Raw genomic sequence first — 16,004 nt, forward strand, 5'->3', positions numbered from 1 at the left:
TCTTCCTTCCTTAAACCAGTTTTGACATTACACATTTTTTGTTCAGTAAGGAATCCCTACCAGCATCTATGAGAAATTACAGATTGCTGTACACATATTAATAATTCATAAGGTGTTTCCTTAATATATCTACAATACCTATTGTGCAAGGACAAGAACTGGATCAGTATTAGGAGAGACAATATATAAGCACCAATCCAATAATAAAGTACTATATTTACTTACTTCACATCCAATTACAAAATTTGTGTTTTAAAACTGCATTGATAATATAAATTGATAGCCGAGAGCAAACTGAAGTTCAATTACTCAGCAACTAATATGAAGCAAACGAGAGAAAAGTACATTGTGTACAATTATGTACATAAATGAAGACATGACCATAAAATCCACAAAGTTATATTAAAATATGAAACTGTTACACTACTAAAGAAACATGTACACTAATGAGACATTTTCTGTTGAGTTTCAAACAAGGGAAACTTTATCTTCAGATTCAAAGTTCCTTAATCGTGCCCCCATGTATTTTGTTATCACGTAATCCTGGCTTGCAAAGAGTGTGTCAAGCTAGACTTCAGAAGGAGCTAACTGAAGAGTTTTCCCAGAGCTTCCTTCACATCTTTATTCTTCAGACTCTATGTAGATCATGGAGTTCAACCTTGGGAATAAAACAGTAGAAAAGGTAGACACCATTGTGTTCCTTTCCAGGGGGTATCTAGAACTTGGGCAAGAGTAGATGTAGAGAATGGAACCATAGCACAAGGAGGTCAAAGAGATGAGGCACTAGAAGTATGTGGAGAAAGCCTTGAGGTGGATCCTCAGAATGGCAACAATAATGAAGAGACGGAAGGCCATGTTGAGCAGGTTGGGAGTAATGGCATTGGAGTCCGCAGAAGCACATCATAGGTGGGTAACTCTCCCTCACATCACACCCCATTTTCACCAGAATTGAGACATCACAGAAAAAGTCATCAATGACACTGTCTTCAAAACAACCCAATGCAATGTGTTGTTGGTTAATTGTTCTTCATTGGTAAGTCCTCAGGTATAGGAGTGCACAACAAGACAGATGCACAACCTCCTTGACAAAACCTGTGCATTGGGCAGGTGCCTGTATGTGGCTACAGAGATCATAAACTATGCCACCTAAAAGGTATAGGCCAGTCTGGAAAAGAAGAACTGAGACAAACATCCAGCAAAGGAATTGCTTTTGTCTTCAGAGATGCAGGTCACTGGGAATTTTGTAGTATGGAAGACTAGGATCCAAGAGACTTACCGCACTGGGCTGGGCACAGCATGTGTGACTTGAATTCAGCCTTAGAATTCTGGAGGATAAATGTGGCCTGGAGTTTCTAGAGATCTCCAGACTAAATAGGTTCAAATTTGATTCTGATCGTAAGACCCAGGAATTTTGAGTAAGACATTTATGATCTGACTTAGGATGTAAAATCACTTTGGAGATCATGAGTGAAGTACATGTCAGAACCAAAACAAGGTGGTAGCAATAGCTAAATGATGAGGTGTTGGTTCCTCTCTCTCAAGTTGCAAAGAGGTCAAAAGTGTTCTCACTCTCCAAACATAAAACTGTTCCACCTTCTTGTATGGTAATCACATATAAAATATCATCCTCATTGCTCTTTCCAGAGTCTCTCAATTGATTTCCCACATTCAGATGTATTAGTGATTCTAACATATTCTATTGTCCTTGTTTTCTGAGGCTTGGTTTCTCCTAGTAAAATCAATCCTTTGCATGATCATAAATGACAGAAAATGATACATACCTTAGATACACTGATTGGTAAGACATTACAGAGCTAAGGATTATTAGAACATATTATTTTCTATCTATCTGTGTTTTAATATTCATCCTCCAACATATGATAATTCTTCCAGCTGTCTCGGTCTCTAGTAATTGTGGCTGCACATTTAAATGAAGCTTTTAAAAATATTGTCTTTATTTTTAAAATTCTGTCTATAGAAAGTGCATATATTACATATTGGAGGTATGATGTAGGATTCCCCTCTATATGCTGTAAATATGTTTTTATTACCATTGGTTAATAAAGAAGCTACTTTGACCTATGACAGGGCAGAATATGGTTAGGCAGGAAAACTAATCTGAATGCAGGGAGAAAGAAGGCAGAATCAGGCAGATGTCAGCAGCCGCCAAGGAAGCAAGATGTGAGGTAACAAACCATGAGTCTCATGGTAAAATATAAAATAATGGAAATGGATTAACAAGATGTAAGAATTAGTTAGTAATAAGCCTGAGCTACTAGGCCAAAGAGTATGTATTAGTAAACCTCAGAATGGCTATTCATAAACAGCTTCAGGAACAGGCAGGTGGAGAAAAGCCAGTCTGGGGGACCATTGGGATGGAGATTCTTCTAGCAACAGAAGTAAGAGTTTTATTTTAGACACTTCTATTTGACTCAGTCTTCAATATTATTTTCCAAAAACAGTAATTCTGAAACATTCTGTAGATCTTTTGTACATCGAGGTGACTCTAGTTAATAATATTTTATATACAAGAAATTGTCTAAGAGCATAGGTCTCATGTGTTGTCATCACAAAGGACAAATATGTTAATTAAATTAATGGAATATTTTCACAATTTACACTTTTGCCAAAATATCCTATTGTATGTAGACTTTTGTGTGAGCATGCTGGGGAACGACTCTGGACTGCACATGTGTTCTAATGATGAACTATCCCAATCTCCATCTATGCAACTTTTATTTATGGTCTAGAACTTAATAAATCTAGTAATAAAAATTTATTAACATTTTCCTCATAGACCTCATCTCCTGGGATTCCGATTCCTTGAGGGAGTTGACACCAATTATTCTCAGTCTTTAGAAAACACTTTTCTACATTCTGTACAAAATTAAATCAGCGAACATCTTATTAAAGTTCAGCTTCAGGAGGCTATGATATAGAATTTATACTTCTGGATAACCAGGAAAGACAACAGGTGTAATTTCCAAGGTAAGTTGATCTCATATAAACAATTATAAATCTGATACTTCATTATTACATTGGCAGATGGTTATGTGGCAAATTTCTTCTGAAATGTGAATTAATGATACATAAACACCTTCAGGGGCCAGGTAACTAAAATGAAGTCAGAGACCTGGGAAAATATCATGTTAGCCAACCGTGTGTGGTGATATTTTGTTTGTGATTAACAAATAAAGCTTGCCTGAAGATCAGAGTGTGGAGCTAAACACAGTTAGCCATAGAGATCAGGTGGTGGTGGCACAGACCTTTAATGCGACCTTTAATGCCAGCACTTGGGAACTCTGTGAGTTCAAGGGCACCCTGGGCTACATGAGATTGAATCAGTCTAAAAGAGAAACAGATCTCATATCTTTGATACCAGCACTTGGGATCACACGTCTTTAATCCCAACATGAGGGAGGGGGAGACAGGGATGAGAGAGCTGGGTGGAGAGGATGAGACAGAAACTCAGTTTTCAGTCTGAGGATTTGTAGGGACAGGATCACCCCTTTGACCTGCGGTAAGAACTAGTGGCTAATTGCTCTGCTTCTCTGATCTTCAAGCAAGCATTAATTGTTACAGCAGAAAGAAAATACCACCACACCATGAAAAATAAAACTAGGTATTGGTTGGTTATCCCACGTATGTCTTTTGCTTTGAATGACGTAGCTTGAATGCACATGATAATGTGATTTCTGTCGAGGTAGGGGTATGGGAGTTATCATAGGGATAGCACAATATGAAGAAAGGTTTATTGGCTAATCGAATGTTAGAGCTGAGAAATCTTGTTTTCACTGGTATCTAATTTATTCACCCATTTGATGTTCCTTTAATTATAATAATAAAACACATATCTGGATCAGCTTATTTAAATTCTCAGGTAGCTCAGGTGAGCTTGGAAAGCGTAAAGTCTAATAAACTTTTATACAACCAGAATATCATTTCACGCAGCATTTCAAGTTGAACACAGAGTTTAAAGTATAATAATTATCATATAAAATTGTATGCATTTTAACATCTTTGCTTAACAGGGGCAATTATCTGATACACAGTTTTGTGCGTTTTCATTTGCTCAGTCTTTTCCTGTAACTTTAACAGTGGCACACAAAATCCTTTATTGCTGACCCCTTGATTTAATAATGAAAGATATAAGTAATCAGAAGTGAGTTTCTACACCTAGAAAGTATAAAAATGTTGAAGCATTTTTAATTCTAACAGTTTTTCTGACCAACCTTAGACAAACTCATCCCGGTGTTTTCTCACCTCCCATTGCCATTGAAACTGGAAAGTACTGAAGGGTTGTCTCATTCACAGCTTTCAGTACATCCCACTTTTCCTTCCAGACCTTCAGACAGCACACACTGTGGTCATAGCCCATCCTGTGGCTATTTTTATACAATTTTTGTAATAGCTATGATCATTTCAACTGCATGTCCCTCTTTCCTAGTTTTACTGCACTGTTCTACCTTCTTCTGCTTCTCCAAGTGATGTCATTCTTGCTAAATAAGTGCTTAAGTTAGAAAAACACACAGGTGCTTAGAAAGCAAAGGGGATGTAGTTATGTCCTTGGTAATATTTCCCTAATTTTATCAAACCTGACTTCTTTCAGATCAGTGAAATGCTTTAAATATCCACTCATGTTGTTGCCTGGATTGTACTTGAATATTTCACTAATTTAGGAGAATTTTGTCTGTTTCAAATTCTTGACTACTGTAGGTGAGGCTTCTAGGAACAATCATGTATGGTTTACTATGTAGATATAAATTATTTCTCTGGGATGAAGATGAAATGTCTGTTTTTATTCTTAAATCATTCACTTCTCTCTCCAAAGATCCTGTCAACAATCAGTATTTAAGATTGAACCCTTCTTTGGGGGCCACAGAATATATGAGGAGTTAAGGCTGTGTTATGAATGATTTAGTTGGAAAATGTGTGACAAAGAGCACACCATGTACTTATGTGACTCCTATTCAAAAGGTTTGTATTCTTTTCTTAATATACAATTCTATAGCTTAGACATTGTAAATTATGTCTTAGAAAGCATGGGGATTTAGTTCTATGGGATATGTGTGTCGGAATGGAGATTGTACATATAACACTTGCCTGTCCTTAAGTTGGTTAAAATAATCTAAATTCAGTGATTCATCCAATTATTTTTTCTCATGTGATGTTTTAAAACTATCCTTGTGAAGTTAGTTAGGAGACATTGTAGCATAATCTCCAAAGTTCACATTGTAGGTCTAAAATTTTCATTCCTTAAGAAAAATGAGGAAATCAAAGACCCTAGTGAGGTTTTTTACTGGCTCAGAGGTGCCCAAGCCCTGGAGAAGGCAGCCCTAATGACTAGCAGGAAGACAAAGGGTAAAACTGAAGTTAACAAAAGTTAAATTTTAATTGTGAATTTACATCAGAAAAAAAGCAAAATTTTGTCTTTCTCATAATAGATTGATCAAGAAGAATGCACAGAAATCAAACTGCAGTGACAGAGTTCTTCCTCATGGGATTGACCAGCTCCTTCCAGCTCCAAATTCTCCTCTTCCTGCTATTTCTCTGTGTTTATCTTGTCACACTTCTGGGGAACCTGGGAATGGTCATTCTCATATGCCTGGACACTCGACTCCACATCCCCATGTACTTTTTGCTCAGCCACTTGTCCTTTGTGGATGCCTGCTCCTCTTCGGTCATCAGTCCTAAGATGTTGTCCGACATCTTTGTGGAGAGAAAAGTGATCTCCTTCCTAGGTTGTGCTGTCCAGCTTTGCTTATTCGGCCAGTTCGTAGTGACGGAATGTTTCCTCCTGGCCTCCATGGCATACGATAGGTATGTTGCCATCTGTAAGCCTTTGCTGTATACACTCATTATGTCCCAGACAGTCTGTGTGCTACTAGTAATAGGGCCTTATGGCGTAGCCCTTATAAGCACCACGGTACATATAACTTTTGCCTTTCTTCTGCCCTACTGTGGTCCAAATCTCATCAATCACTTTTTCTGTGACCTTCTCCCTGTTTTATCACTGGCATGTGCAGATACGCAGGCGAATAAACTTTTGCTTTTCCTTTGGACTGGGATCCTGGGTGTATTCAGTGGTATCATCATCTTGGTGTCCTACATGTACATTGTCATGACTATCCTGAAAATCCACTCTGCTGATGGGAGGCGCAAAGCCTTCTCCACCTGCTCTTCACACCTGACAGCTGTCTCTATCCTTTATGGGACTCTCTTCTTTATCTACGTGTGTCCGAGCACCAGCTCTTCTCAGGATATCAATAAGGTTGTGTCATTATTTTACACCACTGTTATCCCTATGTTAAACCCGTTCATCTATAGCCTGAGAAATAAGGAAGTCAAAGAAGCATTCATCAGGACATTCGAAAAGCAATTTTGCTACAACTTGCAAGATAAAATGTTATAGACATAAACATTATTAGATAACAGTTATCCTATTTCAGATTTTCCTTTCAATCACAAGAAGCTCAAATCTTTACACTGAGGTGTATGGATTATAGAATGTTCAACTTTAGCAAAACTATGAGGATTTTTGACCAAAAAGAACAGACTCTGTTAAGCTCTAAAAGAATAAAACTTAGTAAGCAATGAAATTCATACTTCAGCTATGGTTTACAGGTAGCCAAGTCCCTAAATTATCTCCTATAATAGGATAATTCATGATGTGTTGTAGTTTGAGTAAGAATGACCCCCATAGACTAATGTGTTTGAATATTTGGCCAATAGGTAATAGCACTATTAGGAAGTATGGCCTTGTTAGAGTGGGTGTGGCTTTGTTGGAGGAAATATGTCACTATGGAGTTGAGCTTGGAGGTCTCACTTGCTCAAGCAAAGCCTAATGTGGCAGTCTCATTCTGCTGCCTGTAGATAAAGACATAGAACTCTCAGCTCCTACTCCAGCACCATTTCTGCCTGAATGCTAACATTCTTCTTGCCATAATGATGATATACTAAACCTCTGAAACTGTAAACCAGCCCCAGTTGCATGTTTTCTTTAGTCAGAGTTGCCATGGTTATGGTCTCTCTTCACTGAACTAAGAGAAAATGCTTAATGTTGAATCTGTTCAAACAGCTATAAAGAGTTTGATCAGGTAGTAAGCAAACAACCCTTTTTACAAGTATTTTCATACATGGAGTAGATAATGGACAAAGACATTGTATACACACTGTAGTCTCTATTTGTACTATACTAGTAGCTTTGGAGATTGAGGCAATATACATTTGCATTTGTAGACCTAAGATAACAGAATGCATGAACTTTTAATACAGTGATAACTAATATGTTGTCTATTAGTACAATTGTAAATATTATTTCATTTCTGGATACATTTTAATTTGTTTATAACAATGATTTTGACTTCTATGAAGCAATATGATCCCCCAAAACATTATTAAATGATTTTATATTTTGAGATTATAATATAATCATACCGTTTCTCCTCCCTTTCTCCCTCCCAAACACCCATGTTCCCCCTCCTTGCTCTTGTTCAGATTCTTTAATTGTTGCTGTATCCATAAACACAGCATGTTCAATCTGTGTAATGTGACTTGCGTATGCATATACATATTCAGTACTGATCATTTGGTATTAGAGAACCAGCTGATGTGGTTTTCCCTGGGAAAGACTATTTCTCCCGCTCTTCGCAGAGAAGTCCTTAGTTTCCTATAATTCTTTGTTAGGGTAGAGGCCTTGTGAGCTTTCCCACAACCACACTGTTACTGTTTTGGAAAACTCACATTTTTGCTGTATTTGATTATGTATGTTTTCTACTAAAAATGCCTGTTCACATTGACTGAACTTTAAACTGATTTATCACAGAATATAGGGCTTTGAAGGTTTGCATAGAGAATTATTTTAGTAAATTCAAAACTGTACATTCTTTCTTAGTTCTTTCAACATGCTAATAAATATTTCCAGCATATGGTAAGTTCTACAACCCAGGTCTAGCATTCTCAAGACCTTGGGAGTTAGATCAGAAAGAGAATGTCTTTTGCTTTGGGTCTCTGGGAGAATATAGGAGCAATAATTCAGTTTTCAGCAATCAGAGAATGTTGTAAGAGGCCACTTGTTTGTTCCTGGATGCTCAGCCCCAAACTAATCACACAGAGACCATATTATTTACAATACTGTTTGGCCAATACCATAAGCATATTTCTAGCTAACTCATATCTTAAATTAACCCATCTCCTTTAATTGTACCACCATGAGGCTGTGGTTTACCAAGTAAGGTTCCAGTATCTGTCTCTAGAGGGGCTACATGGCTTCTCTCTGACTCCACCTTCTTTCTCCCAGCATTCAGTTTAGTTTTCCCCTCCTAGCTCTATTCTGCCTGTGCAGGCCCAAGACATTTCTTTATTAACAAATAGTATTCACAGCATACAATGGGGAATCCCACATAAAAAGAACACAAATAAACAAAGAACAAATAAACTGCCCCAAGTGTTCTCTAGTTCTCTTCCTTAGCTCCTAGTTGTTTGTTTGTTTTTGAGATTGTATTTTAATCACATTTCTCTGTTTCTTTTCTTTTCCTTCTAATCCTCCGGTATATCCTTCCAAACTGTCCTTCAAATTCATGGACTCTGATCATCAATTGTTATTAAATGCACATATGTATTTATGCAAACATATATTCCCAAATGTAACCTGTTGAGTCCATATAATCTGACTTGTGTGTATGTTTTGGGGGCTAACCCTGTGGTATGAGACATCCAATTAGTTTGTTATTTCCTGGGGAAGGCCACCTCTCCTGCTTCCTGCTTTTCTCAGTTGCATATGTTATTTGTGAAGGGCACAAATATCCAAATTAACAAAATTAGAAAGAAAAGGGGGGATATAGCAACAACACAGAGAAAAATCTGGAGAATCATCAGGTCATACTTCAATTACCTGTACTCCACAAAACTGTAAATTTAAAAGAAAAGGACAGTTTTCTGGATAGGTACCACATACCAAAAATAAAATCAAGAACAGATAAACAATTTAAATAGACCTATAAACCCTAAGGAAATAGAAGCAGTCATTAAAAGTCTCTCAACCTAAAAAAAAACCCAGGACCAGAGCAGAATTCTACCAAAATTTCAAAGAAAAGCTGATACCAATACTCCTCAACTTGTTCCACACAATAAAAACAGAAAGAACATTGCCAAATACCTTTCATGAGGCTACAGTTACCCTGATAACCAAGCCACACAAAGATGCAACAAAGAAAAAGAACTACAGAGCAATCTTCATAATGAACATTTATGATAAAATACTGGCAAACCAAATCCAAGGATACATCAAAACAAAAAACAACCATCCACCATAATCAAGTAGGCTTCATTCCAGAGATGCAGGCTTGGTTCAACATAGAGAAATATGTCAATGTAATCCACCATGTAAAAAAACTGAAGGGAAAAAAACATGATTATCTCATTAGATGCTGAAAAAAACCTTTGACAAAATCCAACATCCAGAGCCGGGCCGTGGTGGCGCACGCCTTTAATCCCAGCACTCGGGAGGCAGAGGCAGGCGGATCTCTGTGAGTTCGAGACCAGCCTGGTACTACAAGAGCTAGTTCCAGGACAGGCTCCAAAACCACAGAGAAACCCTGTCTCGAAAAACCAAAAAAAAAAAAAAATCCAACATCCATTCTTGGTATAGGTCTTGGAGAGATCAAGGATAAAAGGAACATATCTAAATATAATAAAAGTGATAAACAGTCCTCTAACAACAAACATCGCATTAAATGGAGAGAAACTCAAAGCAATTCCACTAAAATCAGGAGCAAGAGAAGGTTATACACTCTCTCCATATATGTTCAACCCTAACCCTCTCCACATCTTTAATCCCAGCACTCAGGAGGTAGAAGCAGGCAGATCTCTGTGAGTTTGAAGCCAGCCTGGTCTATAGTGGGAGTTCCAGGACAGGCTCTAGAGCTACTGAGAATCCCTGTCTCAAAAATAAATAAATAAATAAATAAATAAATAAATAAATAAATAAAGATTAAGGGGATACAAATTAGAAAGGAAAAACTCAAAAAAATCACTATTTACAGATGATACGATAATATGCATAAATGACCCCAAAAATTCTACTCGGGAACTCCTACAGCTGATAAACACCTTCAGTAATGTGGTGAAATACAAGTTTAACTCGAAATGGTCAATAACCTTCCTATGTAAAAATGATAAATGGGCTGAGAAAGAACTCAGAGAAATATCACCCTTTAAAATAGGCACAAATATAAAATATCTTGGGATAACTCTAAACAAACAAGTGAAATACCTGTATGAAAATAACTTTAAGTCTTTGAAGAAAGAAATTGAAGAAGATATCAGAAAATGGAAAGATCTCTTGTGCTCATGGATAGGTATGATCAGCAAAATAAAAATGACAATCTTACCAAGAGCAATCTATAGATTCAGTGCAATCCCTATCAAAATCTCAACACGATTCTTCACAACCTTGAAAGAACAATACTCAACGTCATATGGAAATACAAAAAAGCCAGAATAGCCCAAACAATCTTGTACAATAAAAGACATCACCATCCCTGACTTTAACCTCTACTATAGTAATAAAAAATATACAGAGCTATAGTAATAAAAAACAGCTTAGTATTGGCATAAAAACAGACACGTGGATCAATGGTATCAAATTGAACATTCTGATGTTAATACATACTTCTATGAACACCTGATTTTTGACAAGGAAGCCAAATTGCACAGTGGAAAAAAGAAATCATCTTCAGCTAATGGTGCTGGCACAACTGGAGGTCAAGCAGTAAAAGATTACAAATAGATCCATATCTATAACCATGCACAAACTCAAGTCCAAGTGGATCAAAGACCTCAACATGAATCCAGTTACAGTGAATTTGATAGAAGAGAAAGTGGGAAGTAGCCTTGAACTCATTGGCACAGGAGTTATTTGCTAAAGATAATACTCGTTGCATAGAAACTGAGAGCAACAATAAATGGGACTTCCTGAAACTGGAAAGCTTGTGTAAAGCAAAAGACACGGTAAATGAGACAAAAAGGCAGCCTACAGAATGGGAAAAGTTCTTCTGCATCCTAATATATGACAGATGGCTGATCTCCAAAATGTCATGCTTTGTTGAAACCATGGGAGTTCTGCCCCTTTCTGAGCAATTAAAGAGAAGGGGCGAATTGAGAGGGTTACTGAGGGGAAAAGGGGGGTGGGTAGTGGGAAGAGAAGAGGGAGGGGAGGCTGCAGTTAGGATATAAAATAAATAATTAATTTAAAAATCGTCAGCCTGGCCTGGGTTAAAGGTCAAGTGAAAAGTCAACCCATCCTTTAAATGTCAACTTGGCCAACCACAAGGAATACTAAGTGGGCTTTCTTTTCCCAGTTTTGTCTCTGCAATTAAAATTTGTGAAGTTTGTTTTGTTCTTATTATCTCAACGTTTCCTTTCTTCTCAGATCCTTCCTTCCAGTATTGAGTTGAATCATTTTTCTTTGATTGTTACTTGTGTGAGAGTGAAATTTTATGCTAGAAAATAATGGAGAATTATCATAGGAGGAAGTGGAGGGAAGAAACAGAAAGTGTAAAATGACGAATTTTGGTGATGGTGGGAGGGGCTTTTACTGATTCAGAACTAATCCAGGGTGATGCTTGAACACCACACATAAGCTATATTCACAATGAAATAGGCATAACATGCTGCAAAAGCTCACCAGATGTAGAAGCAACACATTTCATCCCAGCAATACAGTCCCAGCCCAAACCCCAAATAGCACAGAAAGCTGACAGCGTCAAGTGGTAGGCAGAGCAGAAAAGGGACTTAATCAGCACAAGCAGTCCTGTCGCTTACGATACAGGAGAAATTGTGAAACTCAAAGTTAGAGTGGTATAAAAAAGAAAAACAAAACAAAACAGGATGAAGCTCAATTGAGCCAAAGCGGTAAGTTAACTTGGGTCATGGATTCAAAAGCAACCCCGTGCAGTTTGCTGGCGAGAATCATACAAATTTTGAGAAGCAGCTTTTGGTTTATTCCTACTTCCTGATAGATAACTAACTTTTGTTTATGAAGTAGTTGCCGTGCATCCAAGCATGCCCCCATTGAGCAGAATCTGGTCATATACTCCAATAAACAAAACTAGAAAAACACAGCGGTAGACCATCCTAAGGTGAAAGTGTGCACACGAACTGAGCCTAGAAGAAGTAGAGAGAACAATAGAACTGGGATCCATATAGCTGAGCAAAGCTCTAAATTTCTGTCAATCCATTCTTGACAAAATAATCAGTGTAATGTGTGCTAATCAGCTAAATATATCATCAGTTAAATTTGTGTTCTTTCAACATTCCTCTAAATTCTCCACAAATGTATGTATGTGAGTTTTACTCTTTTGGAAAATCTAATAAGTACAGCAATATGATTTGCAATTTGATTTTTTATGTTACTGGAAAAATATAAAATTGTTCGATGTCATTCATCTTGTAAACTGTACAATATTTATAAAAATTAATGATCTTTCCTTATAGGGCTGGGTATTTGAGTTATTTTCTCCTAGTCTTGTTTTTCTACACATACTATTGCAATATGTATAATTGTATGCACTGGCACTTATGTATAAGGGATAGAGATATCTAAAAGAGTCTTCTGAAGAAAAACCCATGTAAAGTTATCATTTCCAATAGAAACTACCAAAAGTCTTTATGGGTTAGGATTGGATCATCAGCAACACCAGTTAAGTATATAGTCAAACAGGGAACTCATCAATCATTAATTTAAAAAAAATCTTGTAATGTTTCATGTGAGTTGGAACCTACTGCATTGGTCAATTAATTATTCTTCCTTAGTTGATTGAAATATAAAACAAGATTAACCTTCTTTCACATATTTGGTAATTTTGCTCTCATTGATGTTCATTGTTTACTCATTTATTTTCCAAATTAACTACTTTTAACCTTTGATTTATCAATGTCAAACTCTTTTACACATTATAAATATGATTCATGATGGAACATATATAAAAACATCTTTGCCTTTATTGTATTTAATTTTACATGCATTGATCAACTACTTCTAACATTTCTCATGTCTATATTAAGAAATATTCATATATTCAAATAATATTCATCTAAGTTATCTTCTAGTATAAATTTACATATCTCTTCTCAATATACTTCTATGATTTAACTGGAACTGTCACATCAAAAAGGCTGGGTATAAAAGTACTTAGAAGAATCTTGACTTTTGAGGAGGGCATTGTCTGTGTACCATTGGCTATCCTGAAACTAGCTCTGTAGACCAGGCTTGCCTCAAACTCAGAGATCTGCCTCCCCTCTCTCCTGAATGTTGGGATTAAAGGTCTTTGCCACCACCACCTGGCATGACTTCACTTTTCAAACGAACTACAAACTGCATTACCAGGCTCCTTATGTTGCCTCTAATTCCCATTCCAGGTGTCTTTAACATAAATATTGCACCATTATCTTAAGTCTGACACAAAAGAATTCTATCTTAAGCACCTATTAGGAAGTGGTTCCTCTCCAATGTTCTCCTGAATGCATCTTTCACCTCTTTGTTCCTCAAGCTGTAGATCAGGGGATTCAACATGGGGATCACGACAGTATAAAATAGGGAGATAACTTTATTGATATCCAAGGAAGAACTTGCGTTAGGTCGAACATAGATGAAGAAAAGAGTCCCATAAAGAATAGAGACAGCTGCTAAGTGAGAAGAACATGTAGAGAAGGCTTTCTGTCTACCATCAGCAGTCTTGATCTTCAAGATAGTCCCCAGGATGCAGATGTAGGAGATCAGGATGATCAGACCACTAGGAACCCCTATCATTCCAGCCAGGACAAAAAGCACTACCTTGTTAATCCACGTGTCTGCACATGCTAAGGAAAGCAGAGGGGAAACATCACAGAAGAAATGGTTGATGGTATTTAGACCACAGAATGGTAAGCAAAAAGTCAAGGTTGTATGAGTTGTGATGTTCATAGCAGCTAGGACATAAGGTCCTATGACAAACTGCACACAGACCCTCTGGGACATTATGAGTGTATACAGCAAGGGCTTACAGATGGCTGTATACCGATCATATGCCATGACAGCCAGGAGAAAACAATCAATTGTCACAAAGAGACCAAAGAACCACATTTGTGCGGCACAGCCCACAAAAGAGATGGCTTTGTTCTCTGCAAAGATGTCACACAGCATCTTAGGGGCTATGGAAGAAGAGGAGCACACATCTACAAAGGACAGGTGGCTAAGAAAAAAGTACATAGGTGTGTGCAGCCTGGGGTCCACCCATATGAGAGTGATCATGCCCAGGTTACCCCCCAGGGTGACAAGATAAACAAAGAGAAAGATGATGAAGAGGACAATCTTTTGATGGAAGTTATCTGTGATGCCAAGGAAGAGAAACTCGGTCACTGCAGTCTGATTCTTTTCTTCCATTGGTCAGTTGGGATCTATCAAAAGAATAAGAATGATGCCTTACCAAGTTCAGTCAACTTGAAATCAATGTCAACTTGTGCTCAATAGGTCTACTACGAACTACTCAGCAACACTGTTGAACTGTAAGGATAGATCTAGGCAGTCATGCAAAAAACCTATGCAACTTCAGTATCTTACTCTTGAGCTCTTTGGATTCTCCACTCCTTTCTCTTCAAGAGTTGCCCAGCATGTGATGCAAAGCTCACTCACATTATAAAATTGTGTTATACTTACTTTTTAGTTTTTAACTTACTATGTGAACTGTATTACTTAATAATAATCACTAAGTTATAACAATTTTTAACTTAATGTTCTTACATTAAGTATTCTGTAACAGATGATTGGAAATATTATTTAACTGAGAAAAAATGAACATTCTTAACCTTTATGTCTGTATAGTTGTGCAAGTACCTTTCAAAACCTTGGAGATAGCTTACTCTTGATCTATTTGGACTCTGTAACTATTCCCATTAAATTGTCTTTTATATTTATATAATCTAAAATATATATTTATATGATCTAAAATCCTTCAGGTTATAAAATAATATTTTAAATGGTAATCAAATTACTATGTTTAGAAGTAAAGTTACAATAGATCATGGTCATGAAATTCTTCGCTTAAAAGTATAAATTATAGTTCCTGGCAGATATAATTCTAAAAGCAGCATTATAAAATAGAAGAAATCGAGTAAGGAATGGGGTGGTAGAAATGTCTCCTGACTGCATAATTATACCTAAAGAATATGATATCACCAAAGGACATCAGAGTCATGCCTCTAACATCAACAAATCTGATAAATGTTGGCAAAAACTTGTAATGAAAATTGTATGGGAAAGGAAGGGTCTACTGAATTAAAACAAAAGATTTCATGTGATTTGCATTATCTTATATAAATTCTTTAGTACAAATATGAGATTTAATATATGGGATATACAGAGACCCACAGCCAAACATCAGACTGATCTTGCGAAATCCTGCTGAAGAGAGAAAGGATTGTATAAGCCAGAGGGGTCAAGGATATCACAAGAAAACTCATAGAAACAACTAAGCTGGGGTCATAGGCACGCACAGAGTCTGAATCAATAACTAGGGAGCTTGCACGGAACCAACCTATACCCTATACATATATGTGACATTGTGTGGTTTGGTCTATTTGTGGGACTCCTAACAGTGGGAGGAGGGGCTTTCCCTGATGGTATTCCTTGTACTGGCCTCTACCAGCCTTAACACAAGGAGAGGTGCTTAGTCTTATTGCAACTTAATATGCTATGTTTTGTTGATACTTATGGGAGGCCTGCTCTCTCTTAGCAGAAACAGAAGAGTGGATTGGTGAGTGGGTGGAGGGGAGGTAGTGGGAAGGAATGGGAAGAAAGGAAGGAGGGGAAACTGGGGTAGGGATAAAAATTAAATAAATGTATTTTTTAAAATATTGAGGCAAATCAATTCAGAAAAGTTGACACAAAGCAGTAGTTTAATCGATGTGAACAAAATGCAGAACCTGCAGGAGGATTTATGAATTGAAACCCAAGCCATGGGAGGAAC

The 16,004-nt window shown here is 37.1% G+C and overlaps 2 protein-coding genes across 2 annotated transcripts; one reads left to right on the forward strand and one right to left on the reverse strand.

The window, feature by feature from the left end:
* The first annotated feature begins 5,458 nt into the window (after positions 1-5,458).
* LOC121463480 (olfactory receptor 1002-like) lies at positions 5,459-6,412 on the forward strand. Its single transcript, XM_041675721.1, has one exon. It carries the CDS (start codon positions 5,459-5,461, stop codon positions 6,410-6,412), a length of 954 nt encoding a protein of 317 aa, XP_041531655.1.
* A 7,065-nt stretch (positions 6,413-13,477) lies between these two features.
* On the reverse strand, positions 13,478-14,422 carry LOC121463479 (olfactory receptor 998-like). Its single transcript, XM_041675720.1, has one exon. It carries the CDS (start codon positions 14,420-14,422, stop codon positions 13,478-13,480), a length of 945 nt encoding a protein of 314 aa, XP_041531654.1.
* Between the last annotated feature and the right edge of the window lie 1,582 nt (positions 14,423-16,004).

Source organism: Microtus oregoni, unplaced genomic scaffold (assembly GCF_018167655.1).
Source record: "Microtus oregoni isolate MIOR12 unplaced genomic scaffold, Mior012 000026F_ref0000081, whole genome shotgun sequence".
NCBI lineage: Eukaryota > Metazoa > Chordata > Mammalia > Rodentia > Cricetidae > Microtus > Microtus oregoni.

Coding starts and splice junctions, on each gene's coding strand:
- LOC121463480 (XM_041675721.1), top strand. CDS start 5,459: ATGCACAGAAATCAAACTGCAGTGACAGAGTTCTTCCTCATGGGATTG.
- LOC121463479 (XM_041675720.1), bottom strand. CDS start 14,422: ATGGAAGAAAAGAATCAGACTGCAGTGACCGAGTTTCTCTTCCTTGGC.